Raw genomic sequence first — 24,077 nt, forward strand, 5'->3', positions numbered from 1 at the left:
TGCAAGTAACTTTTTGTGCAATGTTATAGCAGCTTTTGTGAGAAAAAAATTCAATTCTCTGTAAAAAAGGCCTTCGCAAAGCATTTTTAACATACTAACACAAAGTTATACTTGAAAGCATAGAAATAAAAAAGGAAGGATTGTCTCGAACTATGGGCAACCAGAATAACAAGCTATTCACATGTTATCTGCCATGCCCTGTTCCATTTTTTCGCACTACATTGCATGTACTGTACTCAGGGAATGAAAAGCAATACTAAAAAACCATGGCGTCCGGTACATTCATTGCGCTACCGGTGGGCGCTGGTGACACTGAGATGATGCCTTTTTGTGTCACATGAATGCAAGAATCTTTTGATGTATCGCAACTGCATTTGGCCTCGTCAGCGATCACCTAGCGATCAATGGTGGCGGGAAAAAAAAAAAAACGCATTTCAATCGCTGAGCACTGTACCTGGATTTACAAGTGCATTCATGTGAGAATCAATTTCCCATGTGTAAATAAGGACAAGCGTAAGCATTGATGTGTGTAAGTTACAAAAGCTTGTCGGCAGTAACATTGTGAACATTTCCGACACAAATAAAATCTCTGAAAAAAATTGCACACTGTCTTTTTTTTAATTTATTATTTCTATCATGCTAACAGCACTGAAACATTTCCCTTGAGCAGCAAAGACTGGCTAGCCCAGCCACCCATCCTATTCAGCAATGCATGCCTCATCGCACAGGTGATGAATACAATGCAAAGCAGTGGCTGTTTATGCATGCCAGTGATTGGAACAGTCATGAAACAATAGACAGATTTCTCTGTAGGTAAGTTCAGCCTCCCAAAGCAGCCTCTGGGCTAGAGGGAACCCATATGGGGCTTCAGATTAATTATGACCATCTGGGGTTCTTAAGCATGCACTCCAAGCTTGGCACTATGGGCCGGTGTATTCAATCGCTCCACACTCACTCCACAGGCATGAGATAGAGTGTTAGTGAGCGAGGAAGAGTATGAGTGGATGCGAGTATAAACAAGCGAGTGCTAATGAATTTGAGTGGATGTGCATATCCGATTTATTTATCTGTTACCTACATTTCACCCGCGGGCATTACGATAGTGGGATTACAACTACCAACATTCGGTCTGCACCATGCGAGAGAGTGCATCCCATCGAAGTGGTGCAGATTACCACATTCTTCATAGAACACAATACACATGGTATGAACGGGAGTATGAACAGGAGTGCCGGTTAACACGATAACAAATAAAAGTCACTAACGGTGATTTTGAGTTGGTGTGTGAGTATGAATGTGGGTAACATGTTAGCGACTGCGAATGCCGGTAAGTGTGACTGGACAAGACTACGAATCCAAGAGTTGGGGAGCATGAGCAAACTGAAGTAGGAATGTGAGTGATGAGTACCAACGCATATGAGCAAGTACAAAGTCTGCAAAAATGTTGATGAATAAGCACGAGCGAGTATCCACCTATCCTGCCGACCTATGCTAGGCAGACAAGCATTTCTTTCTTTCTGCCACCGTAAGAACAGCTGCAATGGCAAGAACACAAAAGCACACACAGAAACACGCCTGGCCTTTATTTTTGTTTTTATATACTACATATACTCCTGTGATGGCCGCACCCGTGTAAGAGCCACACCCAGAACTTTGTAAAAGATATCCCTCCAAAAATATATTTAAGAATTACACGTCTGAGCCACACCTTTGATTTTCGAGAGGTTTGGCAGTATGAACTGTTGAGTGGTGCGAAAATTCTGAAGCTTCCTTTTTTTAATTGGTGGCAAAACAACGCAGCAGCACGAGAGTTTTTAGTGCCTTAAGGTAGCAAAAGCACAGCTTCCAAGATTTAGCAGCTGCCTCTGAGATGCTGTCACAGCTACTCCGTGGGGCATCACCCCTTATTCCGTCCGGCAGGTGATGCGCTACAGGAATAGCCAAGAATAGCCAGAGCCAGTACAAGCACGCACTGTAGTTCAATAAAGGCAAATACCACCAAAAATATTTGCGGAAAAAAAAGAAAAGTTTTTCTTCGTGTAATAGCCGCCCCCCGATTTCCCATCTTGGCAGACAACAGAATAAAACAGCCACATTGAGCTCAATTCTGAATTGTTCGACTGACACAAGGCAGTGGTTCTATTTACAATCGATGGATAAAACTAATACACTTTTTCAGACACACTACGGAGTTCGTGTGATGGTGATGGTCCAGATGCATGCAATGGAAACACTCTTCAGGAGGATCAGAATACTCTCTTGCACTAAAAATTGACGGCGACAGCTTTAAAGCTGCTTTACTAGCGCCTGGGAGTTTCACATCTAAATGAACATGCCAGTCAATTCTAGCAGGGTATCTGACCACGAGAATGAACCCATGAATCACAAAATTTAGATTAGACAGCAATTCTATGAATTCGAAAAACCCTGAATGCCAATGTGTTAAATATCTGGAATCTGTTTGGGTGCTGTCTACTAATTTGGGCCTGCTTCAAAGTCAACATGCAAGGGCTCTCCTTTAATTTAGTATATAATGACCCATAAACAAGAATGCAAATGTATGCCAACATTACACAATGTGCAGACATAACTTATTTGGTTACGTAAAGCCACCTTCCTCATGGGGCCGGCCATTTCCCCAACTCTGGTAGTCGTGCACAGAACCATAGCATGCCCATCTCTCTTACTATCAAGCGTAAAAGTATGCTTCAGGACTATATTTATCCAATCAGAAAGAAAATGCAGACATTCTTAACAGAGAGGATCGAGCCCAAAGAAACAAAATGACTAACAGTTCCTTGCAAGAATAGTTCCTAGCTTATGAAAAAATTAATTAAATTATGGGGTTTTACATGCCAAAACCACAATCTGATTATGAGGCATGGCAGAAGGAGAGACTCTGAATTAATTTTGACCACCTGGGGTTCTTTAAAATGCACCTAAATTTAAGGACACGGGTGTTTTTGCATTTTGCCCGCATTGAAACGCAGCCACCATGGCCAGGATTTGATCACTCAACCTCACGCTTTAGAAGCCCAACACCAAAGCCACTAAGCAACCAGGGCGAGTTTTTCCTAGTTTCGGAAAAGGTGAATGATGTCAACATGGCGTGGGCCAGAGACAGAGCCTAAAACATCCGAGGTCAAATGTGCGGGCACAGCTGTTTCAACGAACTGCTGATGCAGAATTGTGGCAATGATTCAGTCCCTTGAAATTTCCTATTCCCCTTTATTCTAACAGTGACATGACCTAAATTGACAGGCAATGTTGCATGCTGGAAAAGCACTGAAATGGCACCAGAGAGAAACTGCTTGAATAAGTCACTCAGGCAAGTGAGCATCCATAACACATTCCACAATATCTCTTCATAAGATTGGTATTTTAAGTTCAATGAATACCAATAAAGCACAAATTGCACTTGTATGACTGCCTTCCCTGATGCTGCTCAACGTTCAATTAATCAGTTTTGCATCAGTCATCCCCAATCGCTTCCACTTTAAGAATTGCACACACAGTAATAACAGTGATGAACCATGCAAGCTAATGTGGCAGCCATGTTGCTAATGAAGTGGAATGGTCGCTAACCACACTGCGCACCCACAACCGACATCCAAAGCCTGACTGAACTGTTCTGAATTACTGTCTTGGCCATGGCTACATCCTGAAAACAATAACTTGTAGCAGCAGTGCTCATTTGAGGCCATCGATCAAAGTCCGGCAGGCCAATGTGCTCGAGAATATGTAGGGGCACGTTCACACAATAGCCAAGTTCACACAATGTCTGACGCACAATGCACAAGTACAGGAGAATTCGATGGCATTTTTGAAATGTGCTAGAGGTATGTGTACTTCAGAGCTGTGCTACATAAATTCTTTTACATATATTACTTAATGCCCTTTCATTTGTCTTGATTATAAGTTGAATGTACTATTGAAGAAATTTTTGCAAAGCTGCCGGACTAGTAATTGTATACTTTTTCTGTCAACAGCCTTTAATTAAATAGGACTTTAGCAGATGATGAGGGCACCTGGCAGACAGTGAATATAGTGTATCCTAATCGCTGAGGAAACGCCTAGATGCCGCGCTGGTTTTCAGAAATTCGAAGGACGGGGGGGGGGGGGGAGTCCACCTAGTGCACATGTCCATTTCGTCTGCTGCTGAAATGCTGATTGGCTGGATGCGAGTCTCTCCTTCTGGCACATACCCCAGCCCAGCCAATCAGAACTTCAGCAGCAGACAAAATGGACATGTCCACTATGTAGACATCTGCAGAATACCCCCCCCCCCCCCCTAGGTCCTGTGTCTCTGTCAGCAAGCAATATTGGTAGCATCGTTTCCTTTGTAGTTTTGGTATCAAAACATGTTTTTTTTTTTTTGCTTTTCGTGATGCTTGCACTCGTATTTCTAATGTAAAATATTGCACACTCTAATCTATCTGAAACTAGCCATTTTATGCAGTCTAATGCTTCCTTGCAGCACGCCTTGAAGCAGTTATGGGTTGTTGTTTAGGCAGGTGTTATGTTCTCAACGCCTCGAAGTTACAAGTAGACTATAATGGACATTTAATTTTGACAATTGATGGCTCTCGCCGTGAAACCTCAATACACCGGCCATTTAGCACTCCATTTTAATGGAATACAACTGCCACAAATGGGAAATAAACACGCAATAGCGGCGACAGCAACATGAGGTATGAGCTGGCGCATATATACGAAACTACAGGTACCAATGAAGAAAATCAGGCGAATACATGACAGCCAGATATAAAGAGATGAGCAGAACCTTTTCTTAAAACCATGTCCCCTGTTAACCCCTTTGATGACCCGTTTGGCTCTGCACTGTAACAATTGTGAAAACACCCTTGCTTTCTTTCTAAAACGAGGGCTGCAGGAAATACAATTTGCAGAGTTTATAGTGATGTGATGATGTCTGCGCAAGATGCAGGTAATCGGTGCCCTAGTTAATATATAAACAAACAAATTATCCCGACAGCCAAGCAACTTGAGCTGCAGTTCTCTGGTTAAGTAAGCCACCAGTAAACCACCAAGGTGACTTGGGCCACGAGTGCTATGCCCTTGTAAATAACACAACGAAAGTGATTGCAGATTTTGTCAAATCTTAAACAAGGGCTGCTATCAAGCATCTTTCTATAAACAAGTAACTGAATAAACAAAGATAAAAGGAAAAGTATGTCAGTGGAAAGACTAAAGAGGAAGAATCGGACAAAGTGCAGGCATGGTGCACTGTTTCACCGGCATCTCTTGAGAAATGAAGTGAAACTGAAGAAAAGGAAGAGCATGAATCTCAAGGGCAATTCACTAGTTTGAGTCTTTTGTTCCTTGAGGATGTAATCATGGCATTCACTGTAGCAATGTAATCCTTCTTTATCAATGAATAGTTAACCAGTCCTGCGCAGACACAACCAAAATCCACGACTTCACAAGGAACTAGTGAGGGAACTTCTTGGTGGCATCACTATACCATTTTCAATTTTGCATCTTTACTGGATTACCAAGTCTCTGCACTAACATATTCCTAAACATTAAAAGTCCATCACCTAGTATTGTTCATAAGAGCAAACTCCAGCTAATGGCAGAAAGTCCCTACATAAAAAAGATTTATGAATTCAGCCCCAAAAGTGCAATTTACCAATCCAGATTCATTACTTGACCACCTGGGCTTATTCACCATGAGTCCGGAATCTAGTACAGTCTAGTACAGGTGCAAAGAAATTCGAACATGATAATTGGCACGAATGGCTGCTGGCATTTCTTTGTACCACCAGTGGGCATAAGGAAACCAAGCTGCTGCTTTGTGCTACGATAATAGGGGGGGGGGGGGGTGCCTCTGTGACTTACTGCGACTGTAGTTTGCACCCAGCTAATACCCGGCACTCACTGGTGGTCGCTGCCCGCCACGTGGGCCGATTATTGCACTAAAATCGCTGAGCACTGTACATAAGCATTATTGCATTTCACCCCAGTCAGTATGCAGCTGCAGCGGCAGGGAATCAAAGCTGCAACCTCACGTGCGACAGCACAATGTCACAGCGGCTGAGCGACTACAGCATGTCAAGCAAGATGTTATCCAATAGGTGAAGCGAATGATGCATTCTGGGGATTTCTGAGGCCCTAGTTACACTTACTGTCGCAATAAATGAGCAAGACAGATAAGGGGAATCAAGGGACCCAATTTTTTGTTTATTGGTTACAGCCACATGAAGCCAACAGACAATAAAGCCAGATAAATAATAAGGAAAGTGGAAATGAAAGTGGAAAACAGACAACTTGCCGCGGGGAGAAGCCCTGCGGCAAGTTGTCATTCACATGCACATCTGCACTTGCACGTTTTATGATCTACCCCAGAGCTACTGCAGCAATCGTCCTCGCACTCCTTTTCTTGGATATTTGGGTATTTTTGCAGGTGAACCAGATGTAGCCTAGGGAGTGATAGCCAGTGCCACTCGCGGTCCTAGCGGCAGACATCAAACATCCACTACCACACACTATACGTGCTCATATGTGTCAACCTATGGACATTACAATTCGTAAAATCCCTCCAAACAAACAATAGGAATGACCATGCTTTCTTGTCTAAATGCTGCCACAATCACTGTTTTCATATAACAAATGTTCTATATGAAAAAGAGCCAAAGTTTGAACCCCCCCTTTTTTACCCCCAACTGTGCTCCTGACACTGAGGCCTTTCCAAGAATAAAGGGGCACAAAGCACAAAATAACATCTCCTGTAGCGACTGTGTGAATGCAGTTGGGCTAGAATAGAAGTAGTAGTTATTGGTGGGCCCCAGAATGGTACAGAGCAGTTCCTCAAACACAAAAGCTGAAGAAAGGTTTATACAGCCATCCAGCAGTCAAAGACGAAACAGTGGTGTAAGGATAAGGGCCAGACTATCTGAACTACTGCTTCAAATGTGTGCATGTGTGTGTGGAGGTGAACCGCACATTCACATACCAGGTGATGAATTACCATATATACTCGTGTTATGGCCGCATTTTTTTGCTAAAATCTTGGATAGGTGCCGCCCTCACACGAATCAAGATTATGACGGCACGCAGTTTCATACCGTTTCCGCAACTATAGCAGAGGGAAAGAGAGGTGCAAATTACATAACACTGCAGTAAATGACCTCACATGCCAGCCCATCGTCCCTGACAAGCTTGGACTCAAACACGGCTCCCTTCTCTAGAGGCAAAAGACCCCCCATCTGCCATCTGCCATTTCAGCTGCCAACACAGCTGAAATGACACGCCACAGAAAGAAATAATGGTGCACTGCCGCCGGCCTGAACAGCATCGACAGAAAAACAGCTAGCGTCACCAAGTGGCAATGGCACTAACTTTGCTTTCCGGCGGGACATCCTGATTTTCCCCTGAAAATTTTGCCCTCAAAGTGGGCATGCGGCCTCTACACGAGTATATATGGTGAAAAGGTACACTAGTGAGCAGTGTTAAGTTAAGCTCGATGGGTAAATCACATTTCTAAAATAACAGACATATGTCTCACCATGACGGAAGTCATTGCAAAACAAAAAAAGATGCAAGAACAAAAAATGGTGCCGGCATCCCCATAAGTCCCCGCACCAGCTTCTCATGTTGTATTTTGAGACCGTATGCTCACACCTAGTTGACAGTTTATTGATAAACAGGGATTGCACAGCATTCTGAGGGTATGAGATTTAATTCAGCGAGTTTTGAAAACAAATTCTGGGCAAAGTTGGCACAAAAATGCATGAATACTCTGAAATCTGCAACATCACACCAACGTACCGAGGAGAAGGTTCAAAAAGGAAAACCTTCCCCTTCACTTTTCTCTCCCAATATAAACTTTTATACACAAAATAAATTAAAATTGAGTATTGAAGGAATACATCAAACTACATGAATTCAGCATAGCTATTTAATTCCCCTCACTCATAAAACAAGCTGTGTTAGTAGGCTCAGAATGAATGAGATTTTTGGACGCATATTGCAAAAAGGTCCCCAGCAGAAAAACACTGACATGGACCACAGAGAAGAAGACGCACAAGAAAGCGCTGGTTTAGTTGCTAGTCCTGCGATTAGCTCCACCTTACCACGATTGTTTTTAGTAAGTTGCATTGCTGGGTTACTGACCAGCCACATTTACTGAACGCGGAAATTTAGTATGCAGAAAGCAATGTAAAAGCAAAAGATACATGGCAGTACTGTTACTATCGAATTTATAAAGCCGCTCCCCATGTCATAACTTGACACAACCACAAACTAAAGCTTAAGTTTGTTGCAATAAACTGCAAGGTGGCACATTTGGTAGTATAGTACCAAACAATGCCTTGTGGCACATAAATACCAACTGACCCAAATTTCAGTTCTGCAATGCACTCCTCTGAGCCACTGCCTTAGTTTTCTTGCCAACAAGAAAACTGAGGCAACAGCACATCAAAGTGAAAGACACTCTAGCACTCTCCAAGATACCAACACCTAATCTACCAGATACCAAGCAAAGATTGTGATGCGTCCCACATTGTGCAAGACTGGAAACTGAGGATACCACTTCGGCAGCACCTGAACGGTGTTGAAAAGAAACAGAAGCTTACACGCCTTGGCTTGGATGTCACAAAAGTGCAAGTCATTGTGTTGAGCAGGATTTAACTGCCACATGCGCAACACAAAAGCACATTTGTTTGTCTGCTTGCTTAAAACGAAATTGTGTATTCAAGTGACCATGCAGAAAATAAAACAGAGGTGCGGTAATCCCCGCAAGATTCACTATGGCACATTGCTATACTTTATATATATAGGTAAATGGGTGCTTTTTTTGTTGTTGCTTTTCACTAATAACAAAAAAATTGTCGAGACAATCGCAAGTTAAGTGTTTCGTTTCTCTTTTGTCTCTTTCTTGTGGGAGCTCACATTATTTTTCACGGTAAGAAGATTTACACAGCAATAAGGAGGACTGCAAAAATAAAACTTCTACCGAACAAATCCTGGCAGCTCTCTTCGTAGAGAAGGAATGAACTGCATGAGAAACATTTCAGTAACACAGTTTCTGCCATAGTCTGGGTACTGCAGAAAATGAGTAAAGGATATTCTGACATCACTTTGCATTTTCTCTCCTTGCAGACCATTGACAATATGCCGAGGAGGCTCCAAGAGCAGCAGTTATCCACTAACAAGCATTTAGTCCGTGACCTCCCAATAATACATATTGCTGAATGCTGTTTAGAAGTGTCTGCAGTCACTTTTGATATAATGCAAGCCCCTTGAAACATTCCACGTTTTAAAAAGTAAGAAAATCCAAAATTTCATGGGCGCTGCAACTGCACCATCACTTACCACGCCAAACAGTTTCAACAAACAAACATACAACAAGTGAAATACCTCTCAGACAGTACTTGGAGGTGTTAATAAACAAAAAGCAGGTTAACAACTGCAAGCTTTGGAATAAATCACAGCTGCGACGGTATTCAAAGCACAAATGTTGCTTGCATATCCCCAAAAGAAGTTTTCTCTTACCCTCTCTGATTCAGCCGAACCATTTTTGTTGATCGCTACCTATCCAGGCATATTCCTTTCTATGGAAGCAACAGCCAGTGATTTCATTGTGTGCAGGTAAAATTTCTTGAAAACAACATCTGCTCAAGGTGTCACCAAGCTCTTATTTACAAAGCAGTGTAATATTTAGGCTAGGATTCTTAAGCAAAGCTGTATTTTCAGTGAGCTAGAGATCCCTCTTTGATACACAAGCTACAATGCTTAAGGAAGCCTGGATCATAAACACTCCTGCGAGCCTTGTTTGTTTAACAATATGTGGTGCCTTTTTAAGCTTCAATTTTAAATAACTGGGGCTTAGTGTCCCAAAACTGCACACTGGGTTATGAGGGACGCCGTTGTAGAGGGCTCTGGACGCATGATACACAGGCATCCTTCTATTCTGCCTCCATCAGAATACGACCTCCGCAGTGGAGGATCAAAATTGTGACCACAGCAGCACAATGTCATGGTCAACGAGCCACTTCGGCAGGGTTTTTTTTTTTTTCGTTTTACTTGTGCTGTTGGTGTTAAATAAGTAAACTACTACTTATTACCAATTTCTTGACATGGGTAATGGCTGAAAATATCGAAGCGGTGCATTACTGTTTCTGCATGAAGGTTAAAAAATCGAGAAAGACCACAGCAGGTTTTTCAAGAGAACTTGCTGTTGGTCTAGCTACTACATGATAATAGAATGGTAACAATGTAAACAAACCACTACAGCTACTTTGTAGAAACACTAGTTATGCTAAATTATTTCAGACTGGACCAACCTCTTAAAGCTCTGCTTGCATTTCTTTGGCATAAAATAACGCCTTTCAAAGCTATATTAGCAATTATATAGTGGAAGAATTATTTGTGATTACAATGCTTTGTCATTTCATGCTTTCACAACTCTAACTGCAGCTATACTGTGTGGGAAAAAAGTTGGGTACTAGTGGGAAAATGATGGCCAAGCCTTCTTTTTCTTGATCTTTGCAACCAAACAAAGCACTAATGAAATCAGTCTAACGTAATAGATTACATGGCAAGCAAACCTCGCAAGAATGTCCGAATTGAGTTATTGCAGAATTTCAAAACCATCATAAATCTTTTTTTATTGATAAACAATGAACTAGCACTGAGTAAATGCTGTAAAATTTTATGGTGTGCAGAGCCAGTGCAAGAACTGCTGTTGATTTATGCATCCTCCCTGACTCGCTAAGCCTCCAGCAATTGTATGCTACCGGTAGTTGCAAACACATAATCTACTGTCCATTAATCTAGATTAACTTCACCTTTATCACTTTTAGCGTTCCTTCACATTTCTTTCCCCTATGCTTACAGGCCATGCTCTCAACGTAATGTTTAACTTTCCTGAACTCTTCAGACAGATCCATTTTGTGAATAAGTGGGCACTGCAATACCAGTTTGCACTCAATGTAGCAGTTTATCTTTAACAATAACCCTTCAAATAATGCCTAATTTGCCCAGGACACCTCAAACAATGTACTTTGACAAATAAATGTGACGTTTGCCGTGAAACATGGCCAAAAATGTTACAACTTATTTTCAATAAATGTGGTTATTCAATCACGCTCATGCCATGATGCATGGTATCCTTCTGTGACAATGGCGAATGGCACTATCATACTGGTGTCCTGATACATTAAATTTCAGCATAGCCTTCCATAGACTGCCACACGAGGTATACATGGTCTGCCTGTTTATGCATAACTATAGGCATGTCATGGCCAGACCAGATGTCATAATAAAAGCACCCCTGTCAAAAGTTCATAGTAGTTTCGAAAGTCTTGTTAGACAAAATGTTCCATGCAGGTGTGTGGTTATCCTTCTTTACTAGAACGGAAGACTTTCAGTGATTTGAAGGCACCGTACTCAAAAGTTGCAGTCAAATCACCTAGCATGTTTTAAGAAAAGCAATACTAGGTGCAGCTACCAAACTGAAAACATTTTAAGGCATTCGAACTGCAATGGGTAAATTCTCAATGCAAGCTAATCTATAAGAACCCCCTCCACACACAAGAAAAGAATACTATGAAAAGTAATCAATGGCAATGAGCCTAAAAGCCTTCCTTTAAAATTGGTAAAGAATGCCCATTCATGCAGTTATCAAGCCAAGCTAAGCATGAAAGCAATGTTCAGAGGAACAGGAAAAAATATCTGAACATGCAACACCCCACTATGTCACCACAGTTAAAGAGGGTGGACAGGCCGAAAGATTTTTAACATTCAATCATTTGTTCCGCACAATGTGCGAGCTTTCGTAATATTGTTGTGTGTGATATTGCTGATTCCACCACTTAGTGAATCATTTTCTTCACATCTCCAAACGAACAAAAAGCTATGTTAGTGCTTGAACATCAAATTATGTGCCAGACATTGAAAAACATGTCACGAGCACAGTAAATGCTCTAAAAACAAGTAACTATACTCAATGCTCTATATATTCCTGAATACTATGCATACTGCAAATTCGTGTTTTGAACTAAGCAAGTGAATAAGGTAACATGCATGTGAGGGGCATATGTGTGCAGTGTAGTGTGTATCAACAGTTGATATTTATAAAAATAAATTCACACGCACAATACCTCTCAGCAACTACCGATGTGTCGCTGTTTATTTAGAACAATTCTTAAAATGACCGGTGAAAGACCATGATCTATAACATAGAAAAACTACTTCCACAGCTTGTCATCTCTCTCTGGCGCTGTAAATTCGAGCTGCCTGTCAAAGCTGAACACAAATAAAATTATCATCGAAACGGCTATTTAATGATATTTGGGAAATCAAGGAGCAGGATCAATAATACAGCCACAATCACGATGTGAACTAACACAAACGGCAGTCCAGTCGAGCAAAACACAAAAAATACACAAGAAAATCTGAATACGAGTGTCAGATTAATCGAAAAACACTGTCGGCGCACACGAAACGCGCTAGTAGAAGCAAATAAGCCACATGCTTGCATTGTTTACGTACGTAAACAACACCAACAAACAAGACCTGCGAGGTCTCACACGTGTTTTTTAAGTACTACTAAACGGTCACCTCATCAAGGGTACAAGAGACTAATCATCGATTAAATTTTCTTTTTTTTTAATATAACGAGCCACTTTAACATTGCATGTAAACAAAACACGGCTGCTGAAGCCGATCACCACCGCTTACAATGCAGCGAGTGATTTAGAACCAGCTTAAATTAGCACGATATGACAGGATCACAAAAAAATTTAGCAGACCGCGATGTATTTTACGCGAACCACGCGGTACACAACCTACACTGGCGTCTAAACTTGCTAAAACTTTGAAAGTGTGCGCGCACATTAATCCAACAGCCGCAAGAAAACGTTATTGGCAACGTGATCACGAAGTCATCATGAACGTGAATAAACTGATACGGCGCAAGGCAAAAATAAATACGAAGAACCGTTTATTCAAACACCGCATTCAAACCAGAACCACATGTCACACACGGAGCACCGCGCTCGTCGAGCGGTTGCGCGGCACTGTTTACGCGATGCTCGAGCACTAACTGTAAACAACAAACGGCGCGAACGATCGGTTGTGCCGTCATAACGCATCACACAAGTTTTTAAACACACAACGTCCACGATGCAACGACATCCATCGCGAAACGTGCAGAGCAAAACACCGGAGAGCGGTTTAACCACCCGCCATTGCATGTCAGCAACCAATCAGGATTCAGAGTGGATTCTTTGTGAAATCTACTCACGCATTCTTCCTCTTTTTCCATTCCCGTTGGCATTTGAGGCACTGCTCTGTTGATCGCAGCAAAATCCGGAAGATCTGGGATTTCTTCTGACCGGTATATGGGCATGGGCTTCGAGGCGTCGAGCGCCCGGGCGCGGAACGAGAGCTTGCTCATCTTTGCGAGTGGTTCTTAGTCCTCGTAGGAGAACCACGAGGCCACGCGATTGCAAGGCAGATAGCAGTCCAAAAAACCCGTGTAAACGGGTTTTTATGGTTCAATTAGAAAGAGTAGAGTTTCTAAGTTTAGTCCATGGTGAAGCTGGGTATCTCACCTCCATGAAGAATGCATAATAAGCGCTTTACTCGAAGGTATAGAGGAAATTTTTCAAAGACCATCATGGCGGACGACAGCCATGCAATCCCATCAACCTCCTCGAAGTTGACGATGCACCTAGTGACATCTGTTACGCTGGATCGGAACTACGAAAATATTGTTTTTAATGAACTTTCAAACTTTGTACCGACTTTCTTCAAAATTATTTCTCATAAAAAGACCAACTAGTCAATTCGTAATTTTTCCGGTTACGCTGTAATTTTTTTACGGCTTGCTTTATCGCACCAACACTTTTGTTTTGGTGAGTAACTTCGTCTCCGATGGGTGTTGCGCACGAAGTGTGTTGTTTACGACAGTTCAAGTTGCATATTTTGGGTCATAAAGTGTACGCGGTATACGTGTCGGAAATAATTTTAATGGAAACGCATATTGTAACTACACATGCGCCTTCGAGTGCTCATGACATTTATTTCCGGTGTTCTTTTTCCTTTCTCAGGACCGCGCGACCGGACCCGCCCGCACACTCGAGCGCTTTTCAGCGCGCTTCGGCGGTGGCGCCATCTCTGAAACATTGTGCAAAACAAGTCGTCACGCGCGCCTCGCCCTCGTGGAGAGGGCTGGGGAATGTGTGCTGCTGCAGACCCGCAGTGGGCCCGATAAAGGCGTAGTTCCCCACCCCGATCAAAAGGCTGATTGTTTTCGCTCTCGGCGCCTTCACCCCGAAAGCATGCGCCGAAAAGTGCGCGCGCTTTCTGCCGCGCGCGTTTTCTTTTTTATCTTTCTTCTCTCCTCTCGTCGTTCTGACTGTGCGCTCATGAGTCGATTTGCTAATGAAGCGCTCTGAAAAGCGCAGCTCATTCACAAACATGCAAAGCTTGTATGGCTTCAGAGCGCCAGAATGACGCGTTTCCGCGCTTTTTAACGGGGGATGTGAGGAGGGGGGTAGGGAAGCAAGCTTTACGAGTACAATTCGCGCTATATGTATAATGTTACGATAGTTTAAGGTACTTTAAAGCGACAGTTAGTATGTTATTGGACTTCAGAGTGACGCCGCATCTGTAGCCGCGCGAGAGAGAAGGGAGCGAAATGTTGAGCGGCTGACTTCGTTTGTTGTGGCGAATGTCAAGAGAGCTAGTAAACGTGGACGAAAAAAAAATGAAGAAAGACACGCCTGGCTCACGGTGAGCTGAATTGAGCTGCATTAGTCGCAAATTTGGTGACGTTCGCGGGGTGGGCAAATCCTCATTAAGCACTTTTGTTTCCTTTTCAATAAAACTTCATGTATACAGGCTACTCCTTCAATGCGCACTGGTGTTCACGTGAGTCAGATGGTGAGCAACTGCTGGCCTTAACCGGCATATGTGCAAACGACAACCTCCTTTGATAAGAACATTTCGTTATACATACATACATATATATATATATATATATATATATATATATATATATATATATATATATATATATATATATATATATATATATATATATATATATATATATATATATATATATATATATATATATATACATTGTATTCGCGCCCTTGTGACAACAAAATTAATTCAAAGTCTAGTGCAGCGCTTTGTGGCATAACGAGTGACATATATCCTTTGCGGCGAAATTCATGCGGCAAGTTGGAAGGTCCCTTACTTTTTTTAATGCGTTCGTTTCTTCTTGTTTTTTCTTCTTCTCCAGAGTGTCATTGCAGTGAAGCGTATTTATTCGCGCTCAGTTTTATTGCTGCTGTTAGATTTTAGATAACTAATTCCCCCGAGGTTGTTGCACACCCGCGTACACCGCGCACTTCCCGACGAGCAGCGAATTAAGGCCTCGCATATGGGCACGAAATGTGGGCGCAAACGCATTAAAAGGAACAGAAAGCAAAAATAATGAGGAGAAAGCAGCAATTACGCCGCACAATATATATATATATATATATATATATATATATATATATATATATATATATATATATATATATATATATATCGCAGTTGTTTATCATACATATGCAGCATTACAAAGTTTGCCTGCGCGCGCTTGCAGAAGCCCGACGCGTAAACAAGAGCAAGCGTAAATGACGCACCGGCCTTCAGTCATCCGATCCAGACGATCGACCGGTTTTCACGTGATGCAAGCGGTTGGCTGTGTACGAACGCGCGGAGTTTGTAAGCGCCGCGCCCGTTAGTGCACATGAACATACCACTCAGAAGCATTTATAACGACATATCGCTTACAACGATCAGCCGCTCCCAGCGGTATCAACTTTTGCGATGCCGCAACAGAACATTAAATTTCACATGGCAACGGCGGGGTTATAGCGCCGCACCTCAGAAACAGCCATCGTATTCAGTGTTAGCAAAATCTCTTGTTGAGTGAATGAAATCGAGTGACGTCGTAGGGTATATACATATATATATATATATATATATATATATATATATATATATATATATATATATATATATATATATATATATATATATATATATATATATGTGCAGCGGCCTAGGGGGACATGACTCCGCAAGCTATATTGCGAAATGGGGGCAGTGCATTCACCACCCACCTCCAGGGTCAATTACCCCCCATCCCCCCCCCCCTAACATAGCAAATTAAGCCTGAGTAACACAATAACAAAAAAGAAAGAGTATACGAGGGCAGGATAGGTTCCCCGGCTTCCTTTCCCTCCCAACCTTTTGCCCTCCCCCCTCTCAAAATAACCTTCGGGAGGCCCTGTACTGTGCCTTTCGTGTAGACGGGAACAGACGCATCCATTGAGTTGCGTGCGGCGTGAACGAGTGTTTGGGCCTAGTTAGTATGGTTACGACAAACTAGACTCAATTTTCGTCAAACACAAAACTATTATATGGTGGCAAACTTGAAGATGTTTTCTGTCGGTAATTTTCGTTCGCTGGCGGCGGATAGCGAAGTAATATGGTGACAATGAGGCAATAAATACTCGAATCCTTCATTTTTTTTTTTGCATACAATATATAGAGCCAACTTTTAACGAGCAACCCGATGCATGAAAACACTTTCGATTAACGCGTGCAGCTTACTGAACTTTGGCATGTCATGAATCATGAATTCGATCGGTACGCGAGGGTTCGTTATAAAGCGAAGAGAGAGAGGGAGAGGCCCAGCGATCGATCACTGATGACAAGGCATACACACTGTTGCGACATTAAGGGTACTGTTTGCACGAGCAATTTTCAAAGTAATTTCTTGAGTAGCAAGCGCTCACTCCTTATACCGAACATGGTTTTTCATATCGTTAGGTGACATAGCAAGCCCATACGTGTCCTTATTTTGAAACTAGCAACAACCCTTGAAGCCTCCACATTCACATAAAAAAACGACGTTTTGTGACGAATCTATAACCAAGCCAAGATCTGTACCTCACTACTGCAGTATCTATACCAACATGCACGTATATTACAGATTTTGTTCAGAATCATGTGATTACTTTGGTAGCTTAAGAAGGATATAGCTGCCGGCCTGAAGCTGAAAGGAGTGACAGAATATGTTCCTTTACTTTTTATAATTTTTGTAGAGGTGCTCTTGGAATACTTACCATTCACGCAAATAATTGTACACTTGTTTGTGGGGTTGGCTTTAGCACAAATGTCCAAGATGCTACGCCATTATGGCTGACGATGTCATTACTCAAGTTCACTTAACTGGTTTCACAAACTTAATCAAAACGCCAACACGAGTATTTGTGTCAACCTTAAACACACTATTTCTGTTTATTACCAACTCTTAAATTGTTGTCTGTAATGCTGTGATCATAAAATACAACAGTAATGTCCAAATTGTTCAACTGTTATGTTTTATTGTCCTAGGAGGAACGACCGGAAAATCCACTCTTACTCAATGTGTACCTGAAGAAGCTTTAGAAGTTTTCAAGATGGATATTTGATGACAAGATTTGTATTGCGTATGTGAAAAATAGGAATGCGAACGACGAGTGTCGTTATGTGCACGTAGACATACGTGATCCATTTTCCTTTTGAAACACTCAGAGCACTGATAAAGATAAGGAAGCCGTGACACAAGGACATTTAAAAAAAAACGAATGCAACACAAAAATAAACTATCTAGGGATTGACTACGCACATAAAAACATAAATAATGCTGCGCTTAGGAATTTCGAAACAGAAACAAATTCGATGCTAAACATCGATGGACAAAGAGCGCTTGCATGGTGAACGTTATTTATAACATTCCAAACAAGCACTCTGCCCTGTGGAGTGGAATGGTAAATAACTTTTTGGGTCGCGCAAAAGCAAATGTATTTCCTGAACAAATAATAACTCAAGGTAGCGATGTGCTTGCCGTTCGAAGCTTTGGAGACCTAATTTATATATATATATATATATAAACGAGAAGAAAGGGGGTTAACCGAGGGGCCCGATATTTATTAGTGATATAATGAGAAGCCAACAAACACTGACACCAAGTACAACATAGGGGAAATTGCATGTGCTTAATAAATGAAATACAGTAATGATAATATAATGGAAATTAAAGTGGATGAAAAAACAACTTGCCGCAGGTGGGAACCGAACCCACAACCTTCGCATGTCGCGTGCGATGCTCTACCAATTGAGCTACCGCGGCGGCGTTTCCCCATCCACTTTCTTGGGTATTTATGTGTACTAGTAGAACCCTGGGAGTGTTAGCCAGCGCCCCCACTCACAGACCTTAGCGGCGGACGTGGAACGTCTTTTTTGCCGCAGGCGTCACGAGAACGTGATCTTTACGGGTTCACGTAAAGATCACGTTCTCGTGACGCCTGCGGCAAAAAAGACGTTCCACGTCCGCCGCTAAGGTCTGTGAGTGGGGGCGCTGGCTAACACTCCCAGGGTTCTACTAGTACACATAAATACCCAAGAAAGTGGATGGGGAAACGCCGCCGCGGTAGCTCAATTGGTAGAGCATCGCACGCGACATGCGAAGGTTGTGGGTTCGGTTCCCACCTGCGGCAAGTTGTTTTTTCATCCACTTTAATTTCCATTATATTATCATTACTGTATTTCATTTATTAAGCACATGCAATTTCCCCTATGTTGTACTTGGTGTCAGTGTTTGTTGGCTTCTCATTATATCACTATATATATATATATATATATATATATATATATATATATATATATATATAGATATATATTGCGCTAGAATAAGTGTTTTTCGTGAGGAAATAGTAGACGAGGCTGAAGTATGCCGGACGTTTGTCTTTAAAAAGTAGTAGCACCCATTAGACATCCCTTACACTACAAGTAGGACCAATCAGACCTGCCTTGAATATATATAACAGTGCATGCACTTACGTATGCATTCATTCTCCAAAAATATGGTGATTTTCCGACTGCAATAAAAAAAGATTCTGGGGTTTCGGTTAAGTATATCCAGAGTGTTTTCTATTACCCTCTTATTCATACACACAAAAAAGTTTCTAAATGATATTGCATTTCACATTTAGCGAGTATTTCGATAAGATTAAACTCTTCTCAGACTCACAGTTCGGTTTTAGGTAAGGAAGGTCAACAGAACCAGTAATACATGAAAAAAGAGAGTGCGTGTTGAGGGAACATAGAAAGCAAACTAATACCTCTCGCTTTATTTATCGATTTCAGAAAAACGTTTGATTCACTTGACCATAATATCAATAGTACATAGGACGTCGGTCGATGGGTTTAGAAGGAAACCTACCTCACTTGTTGTAGCACACCTACCCAATAGAGGTGAATGGGTGCGTATTGGAAATCGAAACATTCGTCTTTGCTACCCGTAATTATAGGTGTACCCCAATGAAGCGTGTTGGGTCCTCTCTTATTTACTGTTTACATAGATAACGTTGTGAATATTGATGATACTTCTCGTACAATGTTGACGGGAGGAAACGAAGTGGGCTGTGCAGACTCTTCGTTGCTTCCCGCCCCCCCCCCTTTTTTTTTCGCTCAACAAAACAACATGCTAATCTAATTGGCCCAACAGTCAGTTATATTGATGATACGGTAACGCTTATTATATACGCCGACGATTGCACCACTCTATCTGGTTCCAATGCTAATGTACTAGGAACCAAATGTAATGAACTACTACATAAACTTGTTCGATGGCCACCATCTAACTTATTTAAAATTCATCATCTCAAAAACAAAGATAATAGCCTTTCGTGTAAAAAAAAGAAAGAAATAAAGTTGATCAGAGATAGGAGTGCAAAGCATGCCGAGGAAGATAATATATTTAGTTTCGTGGCATGCCATACATTACTCGGCGTATAACTTTCTCTCGAAATCCTACGTGAGATATCCCCATTTTGAATTTACGTAAATGCCTGGCATCAGTAACAGGGGCTATATCACTTTATTGTGCGCTTGCTCCTTTAAAGCTCATGTATAAAATACACTGTGTTTTGTTTGTCCCTCGATTTAATTTTTGCGGCCTTGCATGGTTAACAACGTTTCAATCGAACGTACAAAATATTTTAACATTGCAGGAGAAAGCTATTCGCCACGTTTGTAGACTTGACCGCAATGCTTCCACACTGCTTCCACACTGCTTCCATTCCAACCATGTGGCGTAATCAGTGTAGCAAATATGTATGAATTTCGCATTCTATCCCCTCTTTATATTTCTAATGCCAATTTCAGGCCTTTTTCTCTCGGAAGCATCAGCCTTACGCTAATATAGACTGCTCGTAAATACAATGAACATAAGCACTTGGCTTTCACCTCGTTTTTGTATCGCTTACAAACTAGAAATGCTGAAGCACAACCACTCGATTTTGAATAAACTTACAAGCACGTGCCACAAGCAACATTTCAGCTGCGTCTACTTTTTGCATAGAATGATCAGATCTTGCTTTCTTATTTTACCTTCATCATCCGCTACGACCATGTATATATATATATATATATATATATATATATATATACGGTTTTGTGCAAAAATAGTATATGTCGAATCTCCGGTTGTTTCTAGATTTTTTTGGTGGCTATTCCTATTACTTCAAGGCTCACTGACCGTGTAAATGCTGTTTGTTTCTTTTGTATTCGTATAGTAGTATGTTCTGCAGCGCTAATTTCTGTAACATACGTACTGCTTCGCCGCACCTGCCTTGTAGCGGCTACCTGGGCCTCCGTCAAACTGTGCACTACAGCTCTTAGCTGGTGCACAGCCAGAGGTACATAGTTGCTAAATAAAGGTGTTATTGAATTAAACTTTTTTTTCTTCAGATTCTTATGTGTGGTGAATAAAGGCCTTAGGTGCAGAAACCATAGGAAAATAAAATACTAGCCAGCCTCGCAGCGCCCAGAATAATGTACTCCGACAGCTTTTCTGCGAGTCAGTTTCGGTTTCGGTTCCACAGGAGGCGTACGCATCGCGCGCAAGCGAACCGGAAGAGAGTGCGAAAACAACACGGTGGTCTTTCGCTCCCACGTGACCACTCTCGGCGTCATGGCATCGCGTATCTCTCTTGGGAAACGAAACCGAAACTGGTAGGCATATAATGAATAATTCAGGGCTCTCTGAAGATTGCCAATATTTTTTCCACGGCTTCGAGGTCTAGGACCTTTATCTAAGAATAAAAAATATATAAATGACAAGTTGAAAATTTCAGCAGTCATTTAAACAGCGATTCACGAGCGACACCTCAAAGGAGTATCAACAGATATATTCAAAGTTGCATAGACTCTGCCACACACGCCTCGCACGTTAAAGCATGAGACTCGGAGAGAGAGAGATAGAGATAGAAGAGGATGCATAGAAAGGCAGGCAGGTTAACCGGAGGTAGTTGCGGTTCAGCGGATCATCGCCATTTTTCAGCGTATCTCACTGATCTTGCGTATCGATATCGTAATGCGAAATTGTGAACAGTTGCATGAATTTTCTTTTCCTTATATCCTTACTTTTGAACTGCATTTTGTCTGGTTGTTCACATACACCTATTTTTTCCTCTCGAGTGCTAGATCTTGCAACCAAGTGTTTTATACATTTACACACACACACACACACACACACACACACACACACACACACACACACACACACACACACACACACACACACACACATATATATATATATATATATATATATATATATATATATATATATATATATTTCTGTTTCTGTTTTAACAATGTTCCTGTGTGCTGCTGTAGATATGAGTGTCCCTTATTATTTTTGTTCAAATGATATTGTTCTTACATCAGTGTTTACGTGTTACTACTGTGTCGATCATTATCAACAAGTTGTAAGTTATGTGCATCACTGCTTTCAAGTGAAAACAATACCCCCCAACAAACGGGCCCAACTGGGCTAGTGCAGAGTAGGGCATAACCCCGGGTCGACGCTTGGCCAGCGTCACGACACGTTAAATCGTCGTTTGCCGGCACTTCATTAAAGTTATTCCTATCCTATCCTATCCCCCCCGTCCTTGTCAAGCCGCACAGCACGACGCACAGCAAGGACCGTTCCGCCCGTGGAAATAAAACCGGCCAAATTCAAATTCAATTCAAGTTGGTTGAGGTTGGAAAATACAAGATATTATAATTCTATACAAAATTTGCTCTCTAAATATGGGCCTGGTGTCGTCAACATTACCGCGATGTCATGACAGAGCATGTCATGACAGGTGGCGTCCAACTCACTCCCCAACGACCACTCTCTCTGGTTGGTAGAAGCTAATCTCCAAGGTCATGCTTCGGTTAACTGCATGTGCCGGAAGCGATTGCGGAGCTAGAATAACGTCAAGGACGCCGTGTTTTGGGCTCCATTTATACACACCGACGTCGTGTACAATGTCAGGTGTGATACGCTGCTGAATTAAAGAAAAAATAAAGTGCTACGCGCGTTTCTTTATATATATATATATATATATATATATATATATATATATATATATATATATATATATATACATATATATATATATATATATATATATATATATATATATATATATATATATATATATATATATATATATATATATATATATATATATATATATATATATATATATATATATATATATATATATATATATATATATATATATATATATATAGGACAGCCGGCGCGGATACCATGCAAAAATACGATAGGAACACTTTTAAAGCGACACCTTCCCGTGAAAGCAGGAAACGTTTCCAGGGACTGCTAGCAAATTAACATATATTTTCTACGAGTTAGTTTGATACTTAAATGGGTCTTATCGAATAAGCTCGCATTACCGCCTCCATTGACCAGTTGCCAAGCAATTGCGTAAGTAATTATTTCTTTATTTATTCACGGTACCTTACAGGTCCATTGAAGGGCATTCAGTAAGGGGGGCAACAGTAATTGCATGACAGAAAAATAGCAAAGTGAAACATCATTATACAATATTAACAAGCAATGAATTCAGGTTATCACGGAATGTTTCGCGATTAGAGATGGATGCAGTGTGATCCGGAAGACAATTCCAATGTGCAACAGCACTAGGTAGTGGTGATGAGTTAACTGCCTGTGTTTGTTTGACCATGAATGCGCATGAAACTCGGGCCCGGGCTTGAAAAGCCGGTTCGCTCAGGGCTCTACCTTGAGCTACACCACATTGTGAATGCGTCGAGATGTGCGTACAGGAGCATGAAGCGGCAAACAACGAAAGTTATTACTATAAATGTACCTGTGGAAACAGACATAGAAGAGTAATGACGCGGCGATCTTCCAATGAATGAAATGCAAGGTCTTATTTTATTCGAGTAATGCTCGAATGGTAGTTGTAGTTGCCAGAGATGAATCTGGCTGCCCTATTCTGAACTGATTCTAATATACGGATTAGATAATGTTGCTATGGTAACCATGTGGATCGTTTAGCAATTTTCTGCTTAGAAAGGAAATCCAATCCAAGGACGCTATCAGGTCAAAGACGGGTCCTCGTCTCGCTCGAGTTACACGAGCAAAACTGGCAGAAGAAACGAAAGCAGCGCGCGTTTTGCTGGTTCCGAGAGTTCGGCATATAGTCGGACGCCGAGTTCGATTCGGCGTTTTGATACAGGAAAATATGCTAAGATGCAAACTATACTCCCGCAAAATTTTTTTGTGTTTTTTTTGTGAGTGTGTCTCAAAGCAAACGCTTTGAGACAAGAAGCAACCGATTCCTCTCTCCAAACAGCAGTTCTCCCCGCATTGCCTTGACAATACGTAGCGCAGCAATTTTTGCGTCTGCCGAAATCCAGTGGAGGATGGAGCTTGTCGTGTATAGTTACATTTGGTAGGCTGTTGTGCACTAAGAGTACATGTGATCTACTTGATGATGATGAGTACCCTGGTAGGCCACTGCTCCTTTATTGGCTGGGCTGTCACACGCTTATGCCGCAGAGTACAGGCAACTTGCTTCCGACAGCGGTAACGCCAGCACCGCAGTATATATATGCGGCGGCTGCGCGCTTGCAAAGCCAGCTTGTACAACTAAGAATTACAAAGTGGCGTGCCA

General features: G+C 41.6%; 1 protein-coding gene across 1 annotated transcript in view; it reads right to left on the minus strand.

Moving 5' to 3' along the window:
* The window catches only part of E(Pc) (Enhancer of Polycomb), an 86,168-nt gene extending 72,474 nt beyond the window's left edge, over nt 1-13,694 (minus strand). Inside the window, exon 1 of the mRNA XM_065431925.1 lies at nt 13,268-13,694. Coding sequence (XP_065287997.1) covers nt 13,268-13,420 — 153 coding nt within the window. The 5' untranslated portion in view covers nt 13,421-13,694. The remainder of the gene's footprint in view (nt 1-13,267) is intronic.
* Nucleotides 13,695-24,077: the final 10,383 nt, after the last annotated feature.

The sequence above is a fragment of the Dermacentor albipictus genome, chromosome 4 (genome assembly GCF_038994185.2).
Source record: "Dermacentor albipictus isolate Rhodes 1998 colony chromosome 4, USDA_Dalb.pri_finalv2, whole genome shotgun sequence".
Classification (NCBI taxonomy): domain Eukaryota; kingdom Metazoa; phylum Arthropoda; class Arachnida; order Ixodida; family Ixodidae; genus Dermacentor; species Dermacentor albipictus.